This window comes from Crinia signifera, chromosome 3 (genome assembly GCF_055691185.1).
Source record: "Crinia signifera chromosome 3, ASM5569118v1, whole genome shotgun sequence".
Taxonomy (NCBI): Eukaryota; Metazoa; Chordata; class Amphibia; order Anura; family Myobatrachidae; genus Crinia; species Crinia signifera.
In genome coordinates, this window is record NC_139219.1 from 259741017 (window position 1) to 259766505 (window position 25489).

Genomic DNA, 25489 nt, shown 5'->3' on the forward strand with positions numbered 1-25489 from the left:
TATCACTGTCTACTATTGTAAAGCGCAACGGAATCTGCTGCGCTATATAAGAAACTGTAAATAAATAAAGTACCGGGGAAAAAATGGAGAAAAACTGTCAATCTTTGCATGTGTTGACCATTGCCATGCCGACCTTTTTGCATGTGTCGACCTTTTGTCTATGTCGACCTTGTACATGTCAACCATACGGTGTCGACCAAATGATTGTCGGCATAGATATTGTCCACATATCATCTGGACCCCTTATTAGGTGTAACAATTTTTTTTTAGTGCTCGTTTGTAATTTGTAAAAATCTACAAATGATTATTGTTATTATTTTAATTTTCCACCCAAACTGCATCAAGTACCTGATACACAACCGGAAGACATATACTGTACACTTATCTTTTATATTCCCCACATAAAACACAGGCCAGGAAACACTTTACATAGTCCTAGAGACGCAGTATCTGTATACTCATCTGTTTCTCCAAATGACAGCAAGTAATCAGAGCCTGGACACCATCCCTCCGGGGCATAAAGGGTTAATGCGCAGTGCCGGCTTCCGCATACAGCGAGCAGCGTCGCCCTGGTGACCGGGTAACAACACGCCGCAGCATGGAGGGTGCCGGGGAGGAGCAGGAGCCCAGTAAGTCCCGTTATCACCCTTTCCTATACATGCCAGCACACGACACCCGAGGGCGAGCTGGGGCTTTAACACCCTGACTTGTGGCTGCCAGTGATCAGATACTGCCGGTCACTGCCCGGACTCGCTCACAGACACATCCTGGCTAGGGATGGCCATCGACTATCGATGTCCCCAAAACATCGATGGTCGGGACCTCTTTCTCGATGTTTTGGGCATTGATAGGCGAGGGTTGAATAGTTTTATGCAACCGATGGTGATTATTTTTTTTTTCACTGCCACTGTCTGCTGCTGCCCTACTACCACTTGTCATCTCACTCTGTCACTGCAGTTTGCGCCGCAGCGTCTTGCCTTCTATTGCCAGGGCCAGCGATGATCGGCACTCACAGGGTGGTCTTGGTCGACTCATTGGCAACGCATTTCGATTGGCCACCTGGCTGGGTGTGCTGTGCTACGGATGAGCTGTGTGGACATGTGCACGTTCGCTCACTGCAGCCGAGCGGGTCACGTCGTGGAGTGGAGTGAACTGCAGTGGTCTGGAGTCGCGCTGCTGCTGGCTGCCGCTAGGTAATGAGCCTGTCACTCATAATTCGCCCGGAGGTGCGTGCCCATGCGCAGAAGAAAACTACAGAGTGACAGCCAAGTAAAGTTGGTCTCTACTGCGCAAGCGCGCACCTCCTGGCGGCGCGACCCGCACCGTTCTTCTGCGCATGCGTGGATAAGCGATGGCGGGAACCATTGATGGCCGTCAATAGAATGTTTTATAGCCATCCATGGCTCCTGCCTTAAAAGCCATCAATGGCAACCATCGACGTAGGATGGGTCAATGGCCATCCCTAACCCTGGCTGGCCAGAGGCACAGATGGGTCTGGCCACACTAGCTTGGTTAAGGCAGCAACCCCCCCCCCCAAAAAAAAAAATCTACCCTCCCCCTCAGTCTAATCATACTAGTAATATAGGTACTTCCTCGTCTTTGGGGCCACCGCTTACCCCAGTTACGTTAGCCGCTACGTGACTCGTGATTGTCCCCTTGCACGCTCGCCATCCTTCAGACTCGGTGGCTTGCTCCGCCTTGCTCACCACAACATTACAAAAAGTAATAAATGATGGCATGAACACAGGAGGGTGGTGTGGACCACGAAAATAACCTTTGCAGCTCGCCGTACGATACGTAAGTTCCGTGGCTGCAAAGATGAGGAAGTACCATTAACCCCCCTCCTCTTGGCAAGTGCCTTAAATTATGACAACAATAGTACTGTTATATATTAAATGAGCTGCCGCCACATCATGCAGTGTACAGGACAGAGCAGAGCTGCTGCCCATGCCTAGTGTACCAGCTTCTTCTGCCTCATTTACTGTGTGTGTGGATCTAATCTTTCAAACATCGCAATGGACCAGAGAGTAGCTGTCAGGAGGAAGAGATAGGAGCCTTACCATGAAGTGGGAGATTGTGAGCTTAGAAATGGCAGTACTGGGTCTATTATGTTTGTTGTTGTTGTTATTATTATTATTATTATTATTATTATTATATTTTTAACCTTTTCCTGACCAACTTATTTAATTAAAAAAAACCTCCAGACTCCTTCATTTACTCCAATGCACTGCAGAGTGGGAGATTCTGGATTACATTTGGAAACCCCCCTCTAAAAATCCTGCTTTTGCCACTAATATTTTAAAAATTGCTGTACCCATTATAAATACACCCCTGGTAGCCCCCTGGCTGTGCAGCTGATACGCGAAGCCAGTCGCCAGGCTACCATATTTTGGGACACAGTGGCTGTATGTGATATCGTGCAGCCACCATGGCCCACCCCGCAAACTCCTGACATGGACGTGTGGTGTGAAAGGACCTTTTGAAATGATCTAAGTCCAGGGTTGCTGGGCAATCTGATCGAGCGACCCGGGTCCCGTTCTCACTATAGGGAGGAGGCAGCGTCAGTTTCTAGTGCTGCCTCCTCCCTCCGATGACACGCCACCACTCTGCCCTCCCCCTTTCTGATGTCAGCTCCCGTTATGGACCTGTGTCCAAATCCTAGTTGCAAACTGGCATTTGCGATGTGAAGGGGTATAACATTTTAGCGTCTCACTAGTGTGCTGCCCTGCGGTGACTGGCTTTTGCCATCTTTACTGTCTGCACCCCATTTTCACTAATAGTGCGTACACACGGTTTGATTTTACCTATTTTTCTATTAGATTTTGCTTATATAAGCAAAATTGAATCGAAATGGAACTGATTCCATTTCGATTTGATCTTGATGTGCGGCCCCGCAGCATCGAATAGAAAAATAGACTAGGCACGCAAGACTATATAGTACAGATCTGGACTATATAAAGTAGTCCAAATCGAATGTGTACAAGTCGCCGTACAATTCGATTGAATAGAAATTAAATTCACCGTATGTATACCCCTTTAGTATTAGGGACCCACCAGAGATGGGGTTACCTAGATGCTGGTTGGTGGGCTAGTATTTCTTGACCAATGAATATACCAAGAACCTCGATATCAGGGTTGGTGTACCCTAGTAAAAACTTCAACCGACTACCCCCCAACCTACCCCCACCCTAACCACTGCCACCAATAACCACTTTCTAGCCCCTCGAGTGAAAGTGTGAAGGTGGTGTTCCACAGCCGCCACTTGCATTAAGTACAACAATCATGTCCTTTATTTTGCCATAGGCAGACTCGGTGCTGCCCCCCAGATCCCGGCGCCATAGGCAGCTGCCTACAGCTGCCTAATAGTAACGCTGGCCCTGCTCCATATTGCTCAATATTAGATAGAGTTTATTATAAGTTTTGTAGAGTGTACATCAGAACTGTATTTTTATTTTATTTGTAGAACTACAGGTCTCAGCATGATAGCACCTCTTGATGTGTGTGTATTGAGGGTGTCCAGTCCAAGATCCCTTCCCCCCATATATAAACTAGGGTGTAGTCTTTCAATGTGAGGATGGGTCTCTTGCGGTGCAGCATGTGCAAAGTTTCTTCCAAATCCTTCTTCACGAAACGGGGGCATATTGATACGTCTTACTGTGAGTCATATTATCTAGAAACAAGGACGTAACTACCATAGGTGCAAGGGGTGCAGCTGCTATGGGGCCCAGAGCTGAAGGGGGCCCATCTATACTGTGTAAGTTGTATATGCTATATACATTTTGCACCATTAGTTGGTACATAGGGGCCCTTACAAACTTTTGCTATGGGGCATACAAATATCTAGTTACGCCCCTGCTTTTATCCCACCAACTAACCATTCTTGAAGATGACTACCATTGAGCATTAATATTAGCATTATTTGTTAGGGAGACATATCCTAAATACACTCCATGCAGAGCCGGAAGGACACAGGTCTGTGAAACTGATGAGCATCACGCTCACCAGACCTGCACCCCAGCAGTGGCTGTCATATCCGAAATACAGAGCTACAAGAGCTTATTCCTGTCAGGCTCCACATTCCGCTACATCAATAAGACAGCTAAGACATTTGTCATCATACATCCCATACGTGCGCAGTACACCCATTGCAGATCAGGAGCAATCAGCTGTATGAGCTCGTTACTGCCAGGCTCCCTGGTTAGCTACATAGCCCCATACACACTAGACATGATGGTAAAAGATATATACAAAATATATACTGTAAATGCTATACAAAAAAAAAAGCATAGAGTAGTTGATAAATAGCACTACTACTTTTTTCCATTGATTATATCCTGCTCAAGGTATGAGCAGCCACATTCACATAACTGTTTATTCAACTGAATATTGCTCAGCGCCTGGTATATGTGTTATATTTTTAGTTTGCTGCATACCGCAAACAGCAGGATGTACGTGCAAGAGGTCAGACGCAGACTATTTTTTCTTCTATAACACATACGTTACTGTAACATTTTAGAGCAGGGATGGGGAACCTTCGGCCCTCGAGCTGTTGTGGAACTGCACATCCCAGCATGCCCTGCAACATTTGTCGCATGACCACATAGCAAAACTGTAACAATGCATGCTGGGATGTGTAGTTCCACAACAGCTCGAGGGCCGAAGGTTCCCTGTTTTAGAGAATAGTGAAGCCGGTTTCTCTCATCCTGCAGTACTGCTGTTGTAGAATCTAGATCACTGCCATGCCTTCTGTTACACATGGGTTTACCGCCATTATAAATATATATCTTGCTAGTAAGCCCGCTCGAAGCAAAATCTTTGAAAGATAGTCTGCTACCTTCTGTTTGTGCTTATCACCTGAATGCAGGGAGACCCCTGTTTGTGCTTATCGCCTGAATGCAGGGAGACCCCTGCAGCGTGACCCGCGGCAGCTTGATTCCCCCCTCCCCAACCCCCCGCAGCTTGTATCATGATTACAAGCCTCCGCAGCGCATCTCAGGCTCACCTCACCTCATCAGCACGGCGCCGCCCATCCCCGCAGCGTTACTATCCCCTTCCGCACTGCAATACACTCCCACTTCCCTTCTAAACCCTCCTGCTGCTTCTGCTGCCGTCCTAAGCCCTCCCACAAATTATTTTACAGACAAAACACATTAACTCCTACCTTCCCCCTGGCACCCGATGCGTCCGGATTAAAAGAGGTTCTGGACCATCGGTTTCCGGAAAATCGGGGTTGTACCTGTATATTCAAATATTCATGCATACATTTACTCCTCACCATAGGAAGGGGCAGATTTAGGGGTCATGGTGCCCAAGGCACAACAGTAATGGATCCACTCTTCTGTCTAGTTTTATTTCTTTTATTTAATTGATTTGAAGCCCTCATTTGATGATTGACCATTTCTTCTTCTTCTTCTTATTATTATTATTATTATTATTATTATTATTAATAATAATAATAATAATAATAATAATAACCCAAGAACTACAGCATTTCATTATTTTATTTCATTATTTTAAATTATGTATGTATATTTACTAAGTAGGACCACTTGCATGGGTAGTTTGCCCATTAATACTCAAGATGCGGTATGAAGATATTTTGCAGTTAAGCCCCGTACTCATTTGCTGATCACTGCAGACACCGATATAGTAAAATATATTATTAAGAAGGACCCTTCTGAGCGATATTTTTTACTATATCATCTAGTGTGTATGGGGCTTTACTTGTAAATACAGTCTGACAGTACTAAAACAAGCAACCAAGTGCCGCTCTGAAAAAGTGCCACCCTAGGAACGTGCCTCATGTGCCTAATGGGAAATTCACCACTGACCATAGGTGAATCATCCTATATGGCAGGCATGTCTAAAATGCGGCCCTCCAGCTGTTGTGAAACTACACACCCCAGCATGCCTTGCCATAGATTTGGCATTCACTAATAGCAAAACTGTGGCACTGCATGATGGGACTTGTAGTTTCACAACAGCTGGAGGGCCACAATGCCTGCTATATGGAAATGATATATTTAGGAAAGTTAATCCTAAAACATGTCTTGTTCCTGGCTGTAATATGTTTCCGCTTTCAGGGGCAGCACTGTTCCCTAGAGTAATCAGGTCAGTAAGAAGAGAGGAAAGACCCTCAGCCACAGAACAGAAGACATCCCATACTGCGTAAGAATAGTAACATTATTTACAGTTTTGTCTTGTAACACTACTCTTTTCTTCTTGTACAGTCTGCCGTGACTCAGCCTTTCATTGTATACGTAATGGCAGCTATTATTACTAATAAGAGAAACATAGTGGTCTATGTATATAGGCGCAGCACTGGTTTAAAATCTGTATTGCCTACTTCACCTGCAGGCTGGCATAGTGTCACTGAAATTCAAAAGTCTTTTATAGGTAACGATTCACTTGTTGTTATGTAGTTCCCATACAGGGACACAGTAAACTGAGAAAATACAAAGGCTGCAAGTGACATCATTGATTTCTCTGTTGTAACCATGTTGCTAAATAAGAAGAAGCAACAATAGCAAATTTCTCCAGCAAAAAAGCCATAGAAAAGAGTTTTAACTATAAATAGACCTCATGGTATTTTGCCATCCAAACTAAGGGCCTTATTCTAGTTCACTCTTTCTGACAAAATCCTTCTTAGATGGACAAAACCATGTGCACTGCAGGGGGGCAGATGTAAAATGTGCAGAGAGAGAATTAGTTTTGTGTGAGTTATTATGTTTCTGTGCAGGGTAAATACTGGCTGCTTTATTTTTACACTGCAATATAGAGCTCACTTTGAAGTAAAACCCCACCCAAATCTAATTCTCTCTGCACAAGTAACATCTGCCCCACCTTGAGTGCACATGGTTTTGTCCACCTAAGAAGGATTTTGTCAGAAAGAGTGAACTAGAATAAGGCCCAAAGTACTTAGTGGAGTAAAGCAAGGTAACAACAAGTTTTGGATTACCACTGGTATGCATGCAGCCCATACCCACTGTATCCAGTTTTTTAAAACTGAGCATTGGGTTTTCAGTGCTGAAAATCTCTAATTACTAAAAAAAATTATGCTACCTGAGTGGTGCTCTTCAGTGGTCTTCTAGGCTCCTGGTGGACTCCCCACCATCTTACCAGTGCGGAGGAAGCTGCTGAGTGTTTCGGGGCTGCTGAGAGGCTCCAGATGTACAGTAGTTCTCCCAGCTTCAGGGTGGATGACACACATTCATGCACACATACAATCACACACACTCACACACACACATCTGGGGTAATACCATTTTCCCCGGTAAAACATCAGGATTAACAATAAAAAGGGTTTTTAATACTATTATTATTATTTCTACTAGTTATTTATATAGCGCACACATATTCCGCAGCACTTTACAGAGAATATTTAAACATTCACATCAGTTCCTGCCCCCATGGAGCTTACAATCTATATTCCATAACACATGTACACACACACACACAGACATTCTTGGGTTAATTATAAGGGAGCCAATTAACCTACCTGTATATTTTTGGAGTATGGGAGGAAACCAGAGTACCCGGAAACCCACGCAAGCATACAAATTCTGCACTGTTAGAGCCAAAATGGGGATCAAACCCATGACCTGAGTGCTGTGAGACAGTAATGCTAATAATTACACCGTATCTGTTATCCTCTAGAACAGGCATGTCCAACGTTGGCCCTCCAGATGTTGTGAAACTACACATCCCAGCATGCTTTGCCACAGTTTTGTTATTAGAGAATGCTAAAACTATTGCAAAGCATGCTGGGATGTGTAGTTTCAAAACATCTGGAGGGCCAACGTTGGACATGCCTGCTCTAGAAGGTGCTAAATAGTTAAGAATTAGATTCTGATTGGTTGCCCATAGCGACATTCCATCTTCAATAGAACTCCCAGTAAATGAACCCCATTGAATAAACTTTACAGTTTTGTACTCTTAAGCCCCGTACACACTGGGTGACTTTCATATGAAAGCCGCTCAGTTTTCTTGTCTGTATAAAAGCCTCCCAGTGTGTATGAGGCAGCAATGAGCGGTGAGCGCTGCTGCACGCCCCGGCATCATCGCTGAGAGACGCCACTCATCTGCTGGTATTACCAGCAGATGAGCGAGGGAGTGGAAGGCTTTACATAGCCTCCTGCTATGGAAAGCTGTCCACCCCCGGGGAAAATGACTGGGCAGGAGGAAATCTATCAGTGTGTACAGGGGCGAATTTAGGGGTCAGGCCGCCCCTAGGCACAACATTTTTGTCTCCCCCCCCTCCTATTTTAATGTAATCATATATGTATATACAATGTTATTTATATTTCATTAAAATGTAACTGTAGCCCACCTCAATATTTTTTTAAGCACTTTGGACTGCTCACTGTACGGAGGACCCGGAGGGAGGGAGGCACTTATTAGTACAGTGATTAGCACATTGTCTCTGTCAGTCTCTCTCCGGCTCACACACTGTAACTGACTGAGCGCAAGGAGGATCTGCGCGCCGCTCAGCTCAGCTGCTGGATACACAGCAGCCAATAGACTGTGTGTGTAGAGTAGCCAATGGGCGGGCGCCGGCAGCAGTGAGTCTGAGACATTTCCGGATGCGCAGGGGGACCGTCGGACCCAGCCACTAAGCGGTGATGTAATGTGCATGGCACAGCGGGTGGGCAGTGGCGGGTGACGAGCGGCGCTGCCGCCTACACATGATAATTCATGTCTGCGGCGGCGGCGCTTGTCACTCGCTGCTGCCCACCCGCTGTGCCATGCTGCTATTTAACAGAATCTTAGCCTGCCTGCCGCCCTTAATTGGTGCCGCCCTGAGGCCGGTGCCTCACGTGCCTAGGCACAAATTCGGCCCTGAGTGTGTATGCAATGAGTGTTTTTTTAGCCCAGCTATTTTCCCCATCATCGTGCACCATACACACTGGGCATAATTGCCCAGTGTGTATGGACCTGGGATTATACAAGTAAATAATCCTGTATAAGAAAAGACTAACACTGCTCCTCATCTCTGTGGGGTGAATTCAAGTTAACCCCCTAGTTGGCACCTGTCAGAACAATTCAAGTGTTTCTCCATTTCAGCTCTAACATGACTGTTATGTTGTTCTGTCATTTTGGTGGGGCACCGGGCTGCTAACTAATATCTACTAGTACACAGTTCTGGTGTCCTTGGTATGGTCTGGGAGTTCTGCCATCACTTAAAGGACCAATAAATCTATAATGCATTTTTCTGTATGAAAAATAGAGCTACTGATAACGTCCACAAATCTATACATGTAAAAGTGTCAAACGCTTATCACGCTACTTGAAATATCAGCATGGCCCTGGTTAGCAAGGTCCACCGTCATCCGTACTGAACATGTACTTAATGATGTGAAGTGTATACTCTAGTATAAGAGATATCGCTCAGTAGCGCCCTTCTGATCAACATCTTTTGTGTCTAATATTCATGGGGCTTAAGACCGTGCCCTTGAGAGTCTCTCGACGGGGTCAAAAGGTTGACGTAAGCGTGGTGGACATGCTCCAAAGGTTGAAATGGAAAAGGGAAACACATGAAAAGGTCGCCATGAGTTTTTCACATATTTTTGGTGTCACTGTCGGCACACTTTACCGTTCTCAATTGTATTTCACATGAATGATAAAGTATGAGAAAAGTCCCAAAAAATTAAAACAATTGTGGAAAACTCATGTCAAACATTTTCATTTCAACCTTTTGACCACATCAACCTATTGGTTGTCGACCTATTGACAGTTTATCTGGACACTGCAGATTTATCAACAGAACCAATCGAAGAATTGAAGTTATCTGTCATGCGGACTGACCTCTATCACACCATTGGCTCTTATATGAATGGGCACGGTATAAGGCCCGACAGTCGGGATTCCGATGGTTGTTTCTCCGACATTGGAGTCCTGATTGTCAGAAGCCTGTCAGGGCAAAAAGTGCATTCAAGCCCCTTGTGAGCTGGCTGTGTCTACCACTCTGCGGGCTCACTGCACTCGCCTCCTATTCTATTTTTCCTCTATGGGGGTCGTGGACCCCACAAAGGAAAATAGGGCCTGTAAGTTGGGATCCCGTAACAGTCAGGATTCCGATGTCGGATAAATGACCATCGGAATCCCAACTGTCGGTGAGTCATCTGGCACCCATATGAACACCTACAGTATTGGATCTACCAATAAAATTAGTCGTAGAAATCACCAGGCAACAGGTTCAGGCACAGTCACAAGGACGGGCAATATTACCAGCACTGGATGTGTTCACTTTTTGCTTTAATACCTTATAAGTAGTGTACACATGGTGTGATTTACTTTCTATTCAATCAGGAGTGAAACACATGGTGCCGTGTACACATTCAATTTAGACATTTTAGTACAGATCTGTACTGTATAATCCTGCCTGCACAGTCTATTTTTCTATTTTATTTTAATGCTGTGGGGTATGCTACCGAGGGGATACAGGGGGGGTGTTTACCCGCTTGTTAATCAGCGAAACAGCGATGCTTAGCAAGCGGTTAGAATCAGCCCCATAGTACAGAAGCAGTGCAACCAAAACAAGAATGAAAGTGCAAAGACTTACATTGCGGTGATATAATCACATCCGTGTCACAGGATCAGTAACAGAAATGCTGGCACTCTTGAAACCACTAGAACACACAGGTGCGGGGACTCTGCTGTTCGGCTCACAAGGAAACAATGAAAACAAATTGTACACAAAACCATTAGTGTCAGATAAGTGTTTACAGCTTAAGAAAATTAACATCTGTTGTATCTTCTCAGAATCATGCTACAGGGAACTTCAAGGTTACCCTAATGAGATCTAATCATATTTATGTATCCGAATATATGTATGCAGATGTTTTTCCACCTCATTGCCTCATTTCCCGTATGAGTGTTTCAATAAAGTGGACACTGAGGTCTGTGCGCTTACTATGCCTATGTTAAAAGGGTAACAATTTCTGGACAATCAAAATTTTTGTGCCACCCATACAGTATATAATCATTCATTTTAATTGCTTAATGTATTTTCTAAAAGCATATTATGCTTTTTGATGCCAGCGGTAAAAAATAAATAAAACAAATATAAATGAAATGAGCAGTCCACACACCTTTTCTGTATGTGCTTTGTGTTGCAGCAGTTTTGATCTCGCTTATGCTTCTTATAAGTATTCAAACTTGGTGAAAATACAGTCAAGGATTTTACCCAGCATGAAATGTACTTCTAATTACTGCCCATATAAAGTAAATTTGCACATGCCCTTTCAGACGTATCTCACACAACGCCATACTACTGTGGGCATTATGTGTATATAGGGCACTACTACTGTAAAGTTTGTGTATAAGGGGCACTATTATGTTGTTTAGAATATATACGGGCTACTAATATGTAGCATAATGTGTATAAGGGGCACTACTGTGTGATGTAATTTCTATAAAGGGCACTACTGTGTAGTGTAATATGAGCAGTTTAATGTGAATAAGACTTTGCTTCTGTATGGTGCAATTTGAAATGGGGTTATAATTATGTAGCCATGTCCCTTATTGTGAGACCACACCTCTATTGCAGAAAGGTATCAAGGAATGCATCACTGCCTTTGTAAGTATGGGAGGAAGGCCGCAGATTTATAGTTTGTGTAGGGGGGGTCCAGAACACCCTAACTCTGGAGAAGCAACACTGGCTTAAATCACATTTAATACATGAGCTATTAGGCACATATCCAGCAGGTCGGTGCAGCCTTTTTTAGCTTCTATGGGATATGGGAGAAAGAATCCTCTGGGTGTTCTTGATAACACTATGAAAATGGAGACAGCACCTCCTTTGGGCTTATTAATTGGCCTAGGAAAAATGGCAGCATACTGTATGGTGTTGTCCGATGAGTCGCTATTTCAGTTGTTTTGGGCTGATGGTAGGGTTTGGTGAAGAGCCTATGAGGCCATGGACCCCAGTTGTCAACAAGGCACAGGCTGGTGGTGATTCCAGGTTAGATGAGGTCCTACACAATGCTAGGCACATATCCCATGACTTTTGGCAAAGGCTGGTGGTGATTCCAGGTTAGATGAGGTCCTACTCAATGCTAGGCACATATCCTATGACTTTTGGCAAAGGCTGGTGGTGATTCCAGGTTAGATGAGGTCCTACACAATGCTAGGCACATATCCCATGACTTTTGGCAAAGGCTGGTGGTGATTCCAGGTTAGATGAGGTCCTACACAATGCTAGGCACATATCCCATGACTTTTGGCACAGGCTGGTGGTGATTCCAGGTTAGATGAGGTCCTACACAATGGTAGGCACATATCCCATGACCTTTTTTCCTTATGTGCAGGTAGGCAGCTTTCTTCTGTTGGGAGCTGTAGGCCTCCCCCACCCTCCATGTTTATTTGTTCACTTATCTGCAAGACTACTGAATTGTGTATTTCTGCCTTGTTAGAGTTGATCCATCCTTAGGAATCCCAGTTGCTCTACAGACTGACACAAGTTGGCTTCATGAGCATCATCTACAGAAATCTGGTGAGCTAATGTTGTATTTTCTAATTTAATTAAAAAACATGTCCACATTGTCTACTTTGTATGGCCTATCTTATGCTGTTTTCCCACTGCAGACCAGTTTAAAGTACTGGTAATCTTAAATGGTATTTAAAACGGTTTAGCATTCCCACTGCAGCAGATTACCGTTTAAATACCATTTAAATACCATTCCCATTGCAGTGAACCGTGTAAAATGTAGAGTGCCTAACCCCCCCCAGTGTAAAGAGTGCCTAATCCCCCCCCCCAAGTGTAAAGAGTGCCTAACCCCCGTACCTGCCCTGTGCCCCCACCTCCCCTCCCCTTGTACTTACCTGCACGGGGATGCAGGGCAGTGGGGAGGCAGCGGGGGTCCATGCAGGGTCCATTCGGGGAACAGGCAGTCCCAGTGCCTGATGAGAACTACTAGTTCTCACTTTGCGCATATGTAATGAGTGCACAAGCATAATAATGAGCCGCTCATTACATATGCGCATATGTAATGAGCGGCTCTTTATTATGCACGTGCACTCATTACACATGCACAAAGTGAGAATTACTAGTTCTTATCAGGCACTGGGACTGCCTGGAGGCTAAATAACGTTTAAGAGGCATTCCCACTGCCTCTTAAACTTTATTTTAACGTGTAGGACTCTGCTTAAAAAACGGGTTGAAATACCATTTAGCTTTAAACGGTATTTCAACTCTGGCACTTTCCCACTGCAGCCTTAAAACGGTAAATTGCGCTGAAAATCGGCAATTTACCGTTTTTTAGCTGCAGTGGGAAAGGGGCATTATGTATGCTGTCTTATTTTCTAAGGAGCAGGGTCGTGCCCAAGGTATCAACAATAATAATAATAATAATAATAATAATAATAATTTTTTTTTTTTACTTATGGACAACTAGTAAGCCCCCTCGAAGCAAATGCTAAAGCTGAAAGCTAGATGTAGTTTCACTTGCTGCCAACAGATGGCAGTGTTTCGGTAGCCTGTATGTTGTAAGGCAGTGGTAGCCAACTACGGTCCTCGAGAGCTACCAACAGTTCACATTTTCCAGACAACCCAGCTGCTGCAAAGGTGCACTCATTACTGACTGACACATTTTCAAAGATCCACAGGTGGAGCTAATTACTTCACTTGTGAATCTGTGAGATCTGGAAAACATTAAAGGTGTCTACATACGGGGGGCGATTATAGCAAATATCGCTGGAAATATGGTCGCTGAGCGACCAAATTGCCAGCGATTGGAGTGTACACCGGCGATAAATCGCCGGGTGCGCGCTCTCATCTACAGCCCCTGAATGGTCGCTGGACAGAGGAGCATGCTCCTCCAACCAGCGACTTCCCCTGCCTCTTCTCCCGGCAGTGTGTCCTTTTCATCTGCGACCATCTCTGGTCGCAGATGAAGACGGGACACAGAGCAATATATTTGCTGAGCAATATATTACTAGCAATATATTGCCAGCGATCATATTGCCCTGTGTGTACGCACCTTAACTGTTGGTAGCTCTCGAGGACTGGAGTTGGCTACCCCAGTGGTAAGGTATGAGATTATACACCAACCAGAATGTGATAGCTACTGCTGTTTGACCAGATCATGTGGGAGAGATCATCCAGTGCGCAGGAATTGGTAGATACAGATGTGTGGCCAGCTCATGTGTCAGAGATGAAACGCTGCCCTAGAATTAAGAGATTAACTTGTTTGGTCAGTTCATATTTGCGAGCTTATCTTTTGGAGGATGTCCACTGTGAATTGGCTGAAGCAGATGTGGAGCAATGTTATTTCATGATTTGGTTGTCAGACCTGATTCCGACATAAATGCACACCACTGAGTGTAGTAACAGTTACTGTATATAACTGGTGACTTTTATTTTTGAGCTGTAATCTGTAATTTCGCTTATAGTAGCCCAGACTGCAGAAAGTATCAGTCCTCCAACTCCAGACCTTCCTGCCATGACTGAACGAGAGGAAGGTAAGGAAGAGATTAAAATAAATAATTAGTTCTATTGGAAAAAAGAATGAGATTGTCTGCATTCCTTTCATACTTTGCTTACAGATGTGTACTCCTCTTTATCGGAAGACCTCAGTGAGCTCAGCGTTCTGTGTGACATGGAGGTAAAGAGCTGTCTCCTTCCTCTTTCATATGTCACATGACTAATACATTGTTTTACCATGTTGCTATGCTTCTTTGTAGTTCTCATCTGATTACAAGACATATTTTCAGCAACATTTAAAAACGTTGCCAAGCGTTGGGCCTCCCACTATCCTGGCATACAAGAGAGAATCTACTGAAAATGACAGGCTGCTGGCTATAATGCAGGTGCTGTATGTGAGATACTGTATCAGTAATTACTGCTTACGTTGGCTAATAGTATATATTTAATTAGGCAGCATCTGTTATTTGTGACATACAGTTGCAATAACATCATATTCCATACTGCTGAAATATTTATCCAAATCAACAAATTAAAGCAATATAACATTTTCTTAATGCGTATAATATGCCAAAGATGTAATTGTCTGTACTCTGTGGGATAATACTGCTCTTCTACAATAGGTCCTAAGGGACCAGTCCGTGAAGGAACTGTGTGAATTCTGTGGAAAACCACTGAAGACATTTCCTTTAGAATATACCACAGAAAGGGCATGCTCTGAACAGGTAATAATGCATATACTTGTGTATGTATACTTTGGACCATTGAAAAAATCAATCAATGGGCGACAAAGTGCTATAGCATACAGTACAGTACTGTGTGGAGTTTGCATGTGTGCTCTGCTTTCCTCCCATAAGTAAAATACTTAATGGTAAGTTTTAATATCATGGGTATCCCCAAAGTCAGCTGTGCTAAGCATCAGAGGTGTACACTCCACTTCAGCAAATCATGTAATAAGAGAAATAAAACAGGGAACAATATTAAACTATTTTTTTATTGCCAGCAAGTTTAAAACTTTTAAAGCAATAAAAGATGGTTTTAGTCACCTTCTTAACTAATTAAAAACTGGAAAATCAGAACTACTAATGACCCCCCAGTAGCTCACTGGTGTGCGATAAATCTTAATTTGTCACTTGGTCTTTGGTCTGCACCAACATTTATTTATCTATCTATCGGTGCCCATATACTTTTCTGATTTGGGACGATTTCACCCAATCCCGACGGATCGGTCTGAGAAATTGGCCCAAATTGGATGTGTTTGATGTCCCCGTCGGGTCCGACCGCACGTCCCATGCACATACAGTGTTTGGGTGCTGTCTTGCACTTGGGCGTTTAGCTGAGTTCCTTTGCTCAGGTGTTAAGGTGCGTTCCTGTGCTCTGGTGTGGCTGGTTATAGTGCGGCATATAGAAAAGGTTGGATACAATGCGGGATACAGTACAGGTTAGAAATAGCATGGGATGGGGGCGTGGCCTGACCGGGACCTGGAGTAGCTGCATTTCCTGAGAGCTCTCCACAAAACTCCCCAATAAAGCCCTTAAAAATTACCCTGCAGCACACTGACCACCTCCCTGTTGCACCCGACCACCGGGGCACCCTGCTGGGAGAAGCCGCGGAGCCGGGAAGCGTCTCTGGACGTTTTTGCGGGTTGCGGCCTACCCGCCGGGAAAAGCCGGGACCTAAATTTGGAGGCCCTGCCGGGTTTGGAGCTCCAGGGCGACGATCGCGGGTATTCGGACCCGCCGACGCAAACGGAGGTACTGTACTGCTCCCCCTTCTCTCCCTAACGCCTGGGGATATCTCCAGAGGCACCCAAAAGCCCTGCATTTATATTTAAAAGAGGAGATTGCTCTGAGGTTGCTGCTGTAGTGTATCAGCACCACAGTAATGACGGCGGCCATCTTGCTACACCTGCATACACAGTACACCCTCTGAGTCCAATCTACAATCTCCTGCGATTGAACTACCCCTGGTACTGCTTTGCTTATCCCAGTCTGAGACTTACCTGGCAAAGCTCCTGACTCCTTAAGTGTGCCAAACTTTGATTGAGATTGCTGCAGAGAGTGCCATTTATATTTCACATCAAGGCTGCACTTCTCATCCCTGGTTTATAGCTGCCTGTGGATCCTGTCACCTTCTACACTACCCCCCCACCTGAATTTTCTGTGAACTAAGCTTGCACTGCGTTTATTATTCATCACTTACCATACTAAAAGGTCCACGCTGCCTAATCTCTAACTGACCTGTTACAGGTCCTATAGCAGCTCCAGCACACCCTAGTGGATCTAACGCAGATTTTTGCATCCCTATTTGCATAAATGTGATCACTCTGACTTCATGGCTGCCACTACCTAATACCGGAACTCCAGCAACTACCATGCCTTCTTAGCCTGAGTCAAACACCCCCACGGTGCCATCCTTTAACTGCATCCTAATTCTTTGTCCTTTGTGCCGTCAATATCAACATGCCCGCTAAGAGACCCAAGGACGCTGTCCCGGCAAAAATTTCCATGTCCTCGCGGAGATCCTCTTAAACCCCTGCCCCCCATTCTAGCCCCCCCGAAGCACATGCCCTCCCCCCTGGGAGTAACCGAGGAGCTTACCCCTGCAATTGGAGTGGCAGGGATAGACGCAAACTCAGATGAACCGGTAACGGTAAAATCCCTATGCCAGGTTTTCTCGGCATTCCAGGCTGAGATAGCCAAAGATCTCAAACTAGCCATTCGAGAGGTCAAAACTGAGCTAGTGGCAATAGGCGACAGAACAGACCACCTAGAGCGGAAAATGGAAGAACTGGTTGCGTCCCACAACGACCTGATATCCTCATACGATCAACAACAACAGGAGATCACCCAGTTTAAATCCAAGCTGGCGGACTTAGAGGACAGGTCCAGACGTAATAACTTGAAAATCCGAGGCATACCCGACTCTGTGGCCAACTCCGAGCTTGAAGAATATGCCGTCTCCCTCTTCCGCAAACTTCTCCCCTCCACAGATCCCAAGGATCTGTTGATCGACCGCATACACCGTCTCCCCAGACCCAAGACGGTCTCCGCCGACCTACCCCGAGATACCCTCCTCAGAGTTCACTTCTTTACGATAAAAGAACAGCTACTAAGAGCGGCACGTGAGCAAAGGAACACTGACGTCCTGGGAGGCCTCCAGCTGTTTCAGGACTTCTCCCCCGCCACCCTGGCTAACAGGAGAGCATTCGCCCCCATCACTTCGGCACTAAGATCCCAGGATATCCGGTACCGCTGGGGGTTCCCAGTCAAACTGATAATATACCATGATGACACCTCGTACACCATATCCTCCCTGGATGCGGGGATCAAGCTCCTACTGGAATGGGACATCTCGATCACAAGACCTCCAGAACCGAGACGCCCGCAGCCCATGCGCCAGGAATGGTCCGACACCTGAAAGACTGTCCCTCCCCACGTTTGTTCATAATTGCTGATCCATGGACCCTACGGTCGTCCCCCCCTGCTTCCTCCTCCACCGGGATGAGGACTTAGCGATGAGTATACTTTCTCTATTTGTTTAGCAAAGTAGGGCGTCAGACGCCTAGTCCCATGGTTATAGTTGTAACTTTTTCTATTTTTAGTTAGTTATATGTTATGGTATTTGATAGTACATTAGACAGTTTATCATAATCTTATACTATCTACTTCTGACTACTTAGATGTGTCAAATGGTTTCTTTGTAATATTCTCAGGTTTTATTACACTATAATATGCTGGTTTTCCCCCCATTATATGTTTATATTTGTTTGTATAATTATGAGTGGTGGCCTTGATTTCTCTCCCCGCTCAAAACACAGGCCACCCCCCTAACCTCTAGTTACTACTGCACGAGTTTCCCCTTCCCTTTTTCTCCCCTGCAGTAGTCATGCGGGCCCAATTACTGGACCCTTTTGTTTTGCCTTTCCCTTTTTCTTACTCTTTCCCTCGCTCTCTGTCCCCACCCTATTCCACATCTTTCATCCCACCCCCTCCCCTCCCTGTAATGGATAGCAGAGACTGTTGCCCTAGCCCTCACCAGACCAGATGCCCTCCACCCTTATCGTACCCCCCTAAGCCCCTGAATGCCTAAGTTCCTATCACTCAATGTTAAAGGTCTGAACTCTCCCAATAAGCGCAGGCTTGCCCTTACATATTTTCACAAGCAAAGGGCGGATGTGGTTGCGCTCCAGGAGACACATTTTGCCTCCCCCAACCCCCCCACCTTTAAGAACTCGAACTATCCCGTAGCCTACTATGCTAACGGCCCATCCAAACGAAATGGAGTAGCAATCCTGATTAGCAGCCGCACCTCCTTTGTCCATCAATCCCAAATAGCAGACAAGAATGGCAGGTATCTAATTCTGACGGGTCTCCTCGAGGACAAGCTGACGACCATTGTCTCCATATACGCTCCTAACTCCAACCAACTCCCCTTCCTACGCAAACTACTCTCTCTAGTTAGGAACTCCGCCAAAGGCTCCCTCATACTGTTAGGAGACTTTAATCTGACCCTAGACCCCTTGCTGGACAAATCCCGACGCCCCAACACCGGCCAATCTTCCTCCAATAACATGTCCTTAGCATTCCGCAACCTCTTGCTAGAATTCGATCTCTATGACACCTGGAGAACTTCTTACCCCACCGGACGTGAATATACGTTTTATTCCCCAGTACACAACACGTACTCTAGGATCGATTTCATCCTATGTGATAAATGGGCTTTGCAGCACACCACCAAGGTGGACATCCTCCCAATTACTTGGTCTGACCACGCGCCAGTTCTGTGGCAGTGGGATTTCCAACCATCTAAAATCCCCCCCAGACCATGGCGCCTTTTCCCACACCTACTGTCTGACCCCACCGCCAAAACATCTATTTTAACATCCATCAACTCCTACATGTCTCATAATGCACCACAAGATACCTCTGTGACCACCCACTGGTGCGCTTTTAAAGCGGTCACCAGAGGGGCGGCCATACAAGCGGGAGCAACCCTAAAAAGAAGGGCCATTGCAACACAGAAAGCCTTGGAGACTAAGCTGAGCGCCCTGGAATCACAAAATAAGTTAGCCCCATCGAATCTCCTGAAGAAGGAGCTGGCCAACATACGTGGCCAACTCCAAAAACTCCTCCTGGCGCGTACCCAGTCCGCCCTGAATAGATTAAGACATAAATTCTATCTCTCCAGCAACAGATCCGGCAGAATGTTAGCCCGCAAATTACGTACCCAACAAGCCAGGAATAGAATCAAATGTATAATCTCCCCGTCCAAAGAGAAATTTAGCAACCCCAAAGATATAGCTAACCAATTTGCAGACTACTACTCCAAACTGTACAATCTATCTTCAGACCCTTCCACACCACAGCCCACCAGTGACACCATCTCAAGTTTCCTACACGACCTACAACTCCCTTCCATAACCCCGGAACAATTAGACTCCCTAAATGCCCCCTGGACACAGTCAGAGGTTCAATCGGCCATTAAATCCCTTCCCCGCAACAAGGCCCCTGGACCCGATGGGTTTATTACAGACTTCTATATCACCTTCAGCGACCTTTTATCCCCATACTTGACGAATCTTTTCAATGAACTGTCCTCCACAGGTCATGCCGCCCCAGAGCTCCTAGAGGCCCGCATAGTAACTATCCCAAAACCAGGCAAAAACCCGGCCTTCTGCCAAAATTATCGACCTATCGCACTATTAAATACCGATATTAAGCTATTTGCTAAACTTATGGCGCTTCGTATTAACCAAATTCTGCCCTTGCTGGTGCACCCGGATCAGGCGGGATTCGTCCCGGGGCGTCAGGCCTCGGACAATACCAGAAGAGTGTTTGATCTGGTCGACTCTCTCTCGGCGGAACAGCACCTCCTCCTCCTATCATTGGATGCCGAAAAGGCATTCGACAGACTAAACTGGAAATATATGGAGGAGGTGCTGTTGCGCTTTGGCTTCAGGGATCGGATTCTCACATCAATCCTATCCTTATATGGCTCCCCGTCGGCCCGGGTGTTCACCAACGGCTTTGTTTCGGACCCATTTAAGATCTCAAACGGCACTAGGCAGGGCTGCCCCCTCTCCCCGCTAATTTTTGTTCTTTCCATAGAACCTCTGGCCATTTCCATTCGTAACAACCCAAATTTCCCAGGTCTGGTTGGGACGCATGGCAGCTTTTAAAATGTCATTACTTCCTAAACTAATGTACCTGTTTCGTACCATCCCATATATCTTCCCCAAAAAGTCCCTACAACTTGCCACTTCCATTCTGACAAAATATATCTGGGCAGCGAAACCCCCGACTATGGCCCGCTCCAGGATGTCAATCCCAAGAGCCTTCGGGGGACTTGATCTCCCCGATCTGTTCCAATACCAAGCAGCATGCCTACTAGCCCCAATTAAGCATTACACTGACCCTTCTTCCCCCAGGGCATGGGTGACCATCGAACAAACCCGCTCCCCCCTCATCCCATTATCAGATCTCCTTAAGATCCCGAAACATGTTAGACCCAGCCTCCCGAACCTGCTTCCATCCACTATAGCTTCCCTCCACACGTGGGACCAACTTATAGCCTCGCTCCCCCCTTCGAACTCTCTTATAGCCACCTTACCTATCACCACAGTAGCGAAATTGATACCCAATCTTCGATTGACGGTCTGGAGAGCCCATGGGATTAAAACCCTAAGCGACATCCTGGAAGCACACTCTGTGACTCCCTTCACCTCCCTTGAACACCAATTCTCTCTCCCCAAATCGGAATATTACCACTATCTGCAACTCGCTCACTGGTGGAAATCTAACTTTCATAACTATTCCCCCCCAGATGCACTCTCCCAAGTAGTCCTCGCGAGGCCCAACATGGTACATTCTAAAGGGGATATATCGTTTTGGTATAAAGTCTTGGTGACCCCTTCTGAATTTTCCAAAACCTCAGCCCATAAGAAGTGGGAGGTGGACCTAGGCGGACCACTGTCGCCCGCCCAGTGGCGTCAAATATTTCTATCTTCCTACACAATGTCCCGCTGCCTAAATCACACTGAGATGCATATCAAACTCGTCAACAGACTCTACCTAACCCCCGACCGCCTCCACACCTTTTGGCCTTCCTGTTCTAATAAGTGCTGGAGGCAGTGTGGCGGTGTGGGAAACATATACCACATCTTTTGGTCCTGCCCAAAACTCCGGGAGTACTGGGAGGAGGTCTTCAATTTAGCCTCCACAGTCCTCCAGACGTCTATTACTCCCTCCCCCCATATCGCCCTGTTCCATATCTACCCCCAGGATGTCCCGACACAGAAAACTTATGTCCTAGGGCATATCCTCATCGCTGCTCGGGCCAATTTGGCACAGCAATGGAAACAACCCTCCCCCCCTTCTCTCCTTAAGGTTATCCTGAAGACTAACCATCATTATCTTATGGAAACCAATGCCCTACCCCTCTCCTCCAGACCTCCCCCCCCTCACTCTCGCTGGCTGCCTTGGTTTATATACACCTCGGAGGGTGATGGTGCTGGTCACCTCCCCCCCGATACCACTTCGATTTCGCCACAATTCAATCTGACTGAACTTCCTGATGCCTCTCCAGTTCAATGTCAGCCCCGCAGCCCTGCTCCCTCTACCTCCTATAACTGAGAGTCCACTAACCCTAGGCCACAGGGCAGCAATGTACAATGTACAATAATAATCAATGCTTGTGTTGTACTGTTTGAATTTATGCTGTTACCGTGGATCACTCTGCGCAGTGATATGTTATGATCTATGTCTGATTTGTAACCCCCCTTATGTTTGCTATCCACGCCCCTTCCCCCTCCCCCCCCCTCCCTCCCTGGAATGCCCCCTCTTCTTTTTTGTACCCCATATAAATTTTCTGCACCAATAAAAATCTATTGATGGAAAAAAAGAAATAGCATGGGATATAGTGCAGGCGGGATACAGTGCCGGATACAGAGTGGGTGTGATAATGTACGGGCTGGATACAATGTGGTATAAAATGCTGGTCGGATACAGGGCCCGATTCAGACCTGCTTGCTAGGCTGCATGTTTTCGCAGTTTAGAGAGCAGGTTAACACCACCATACGAATCCCTGTGCAGGGATGAGAAGGGATATGTACGGGAGGAGGCGTGGCCATTCAAACTGAGCAGCGTATGCTGGGCTGAGGAGGGAGGCTGTCCTCTCTAATCCCACTGTCCGTCTCTCGGCAATAGGGGAGGAGGAACAGGCCCCTCCATCAGACCCAGTCCAGGGTAAAAAGTACCCCCCCCCCCCTCGGTGCTACTGACTATTTACCATCCAACACAAACAACTTGCAAAAGAACCCAATCACATGCTGAATTGGAGCTGTAATCCATATAGGGCCTGATTCAGACCTGAATGCATGGCTGCGATTTTAGAGCGGCCAGCATTCAGTTAAGCCACCGCCCTGCTAGAGTGAAATCCTGCCTTGCGAATCAATGTGCATGCTGTGTGTTCCCATTGCTTGCACATCCAGTGACTGTGCATCCATGCGCAGTCATACGAAAATGTCCAAAACCGTAACAGGCTCACCATCGAATGATTTTTATACTTACCCGGCAGTGCAATGGATAAAGGCGATTCCAGCCTGGAGTGATGTCGCAAACACTCCCCTAAGATGCTCAGGCATGCCTAGCATCAGGGCAGCCATCAGGGGGGTCTGCAGGGACTCCAAGCCCAGGCAGAAAGGGGGCCTAGGACTGAAATCTATCAAGTATGTATACGTTTTCATTAGAGATGTGCAGACTCGGATTTCAGAGATCCGAGCCCCCACGGACGTCATTATTCCGAGCCCGAATCCGAGCAGCGCTCGGAGATTCCCGCCTGACTCGGGTCCGTCCGCGTGATTAGAACGTCATCTCCCGGTGCCGGATTTCGCGAGGCTTTATAAGCGGCTGCCGCGCCCGCCATCTTCACTCCAGTCTAGTAGTGGGTTGGGAGAGGGTGTGTTGGTGCTGCTGCTGGGGCTTAAACTTGAGCTTGAGCTTGAGCGCAATATTTTGCAATCGCTGGTGTACTTGTAGTACTACTGTCTCCTCTGTGCCGTCTACCTCTTGTGTGCTGTGCTGTAATTAATTAATTTATTCGCTGGGTCTGTCTCCCTCAGTGCTGCTGTGTACTCTGTTCTCCTCTCTGCTTAGGAGAACAGTCTAACTGTGTACCTGTAGTACTACTGTCTCCTCTGTGCTGGGGCCTACCTCTGGTGCTGTGCTGTGCCTGTAATATTATTATATTATATATTAATAATATTAATTAATTTTATTATATATATAGTCCACTGGTGCTGCCTGCACTGAATCTGCCAGTATTATTTAGTTACTCAGTCCACTGTTGCCACTGGCAGTGCTACTGCCTACCTAGTGTACCTACCTAGTACATACTAGGCTGCTATATCTAATTTAATAAAAAAATAAGGTACTTGTGTATTTTGGCGGCGCCCCCGATGTCCGTCGTACGACGAACAGATCGCATCGCATCGCATGCCATGCACCCGATGGCATACGATGCGATGCGATTTTGACCCCCTATACGACCAAAAATCGTATAAGCACCCTAAAGGGTGCTTTTGAGCACCCAAATGGGTGCTTACAATGTTAAATGCACCCCCACGCCACCCCCCCCACTATAAACGTGAACCCGAAGCGTGGCGAGCGCAGCGAGCCCGCGAGGGGTGGCGGTACGCATCCTATGACCTTTTCATACCCCCACTATTCACGTCGGCGTGGAGTTGAGAATAGAATAGTGTGGCGAGCGCAGCGAGCCACCGAGCCCGAAGCGTGGCGAGGGGACGCGGATACCTTCACAGGTAAACGCGTCCCTTCGCGGCCTTCACAGGTATCCGCGTGCGCTCGCCACGCTTCGGGCTCGGTGGCTCGCTGCGCTCGCCACACTATTCTATTCTCAACTCCACGCCGACGTGGATAGTGGGGGTATGAAAAGGTCGTAGGACGCGTACCGACGCCCCTCGCGGGCTCGCTGCGCTCGCCACGCTTCGGGTTCACGTTTATAGTGGGGGGGTGGCGTGGGGGTGCATTTAACATTGTAAGCACCCATTTGGGTGCTTAACATTGTATAAGCACCCATTAGGGTGCTTATACAATGTTTAATCGCATCGCATCGCATCGTATGGCATTGTATGCCATGTACAATGGCATACTATTTCAAAATTGTATGCCATCGTGCACTATCGTATGATATCGCGTCGCATCGCATACCTTCGTATGCGTTATGGTATGCGATGCGATGGGCGCCGCCAAAATACACAAGTACCAAAAATAATACTTGTGCTGTGTGGGACTGTAAAAAATAACTCCATGCTGCTGGTGCACTGACGTGTGCCACTGAGTGCCACTGCCAAGCAGTACCTAATATAAAATTAATTATTATAAATTCTCCTTGTGCACAACTAGTATTGCTGATGTATCTACCTGTCTTGCGCATAGTTATCCAGGTACCTCGGTTCAACCTTTTTCCCTAAAAACAATATTGTAAGGTGTGAGCTGTTCAGAATAGGCTGGAAATGAGTGTACATGATGGTTATTGCGGTTAATATAGCGTAGGAGCAAAAAAAAAATTCTGCGATTTTAGCAGTTTTTATGCTTTTTTAACAAAAAAATCAGAACCCAAAACCCAAAAAATCCAAACACAAAACACTTAGGAGGTGTTTTGCCAAAACCCATTAGAACCCAAAACCTCAAGGTAATCAGAACCCAAAACCCGAAAAGTGGCCGTTGCACATCCCTAGTTTTCATAATCAAAGTTTACATTTCCCTTAAAGCAATGGTTGAGTAGTGTGACCAGCGTTGCGGGTACCGGAGGGTTCCCTGCCTATTTTGTCAGTCCCGTGCCTAACAATTTCTGATGGCAGTCCGGCCTAGCGTTTTCCCTGACACTCCCACAAACAGCCAGTTTCCACCCTCACACGCCTACATCCTGTCAATCACCTTGTGAATGCCACATGTTTAGAAACAGTTGAAAGACTTTATCGCTGGATGGCCTCACGCATGAGTACTGAGAACCGTACGCATGTGCAGTATATTGATAACCGGCCG

The 25489-nt window shown here is 46.2% G+C and overlaps 1 protein-coding gene across 4 annotated transcripts in view; it reads left to right on the forward strand.

The window, feature by feature from the left end:
- The first annotated feature begins 474 nt into the window (after positions 1–474).
- Positions 475–25489, forward strand: part of ERICH6 (glutamate rich 6) — a 57810-nt gene continuing 32795 nt past the window's right edge. For 2 of the 4 annotated variants that reach the window (XM_083177956.1, XM_083177957.1), the window contains exons 1-7: positions 475–629; positions 6084–6168; positions 12414–12493; positions 14392–14460; positions 14545–14603; positions 14683–14808; positions 15046–15147. In XM_083177956.1, the coding sequence (XP_083034082.1) occupies positions 599–629; positions 6084–6168; positions 12414–12493; positions 14392–14460; positions 14545–14603; positions 14683–14808; positions 15046–15147 (552 nt within the window). In that variant the 5' untranslated portion in view covers positions 475–598. Of the gene's footprint in view, positions 630–890; positions 1194–6083; positions 6169–12413; positions 12494–14391; positions 14461–14544; positions 14604–14682; positions 14809–15045; positions 15148–25489 lie in introns of those variants that run through there. The other 2 variants (XM_083177959.1, XM_083177960.1) reach the window with 2 other exon arrangements.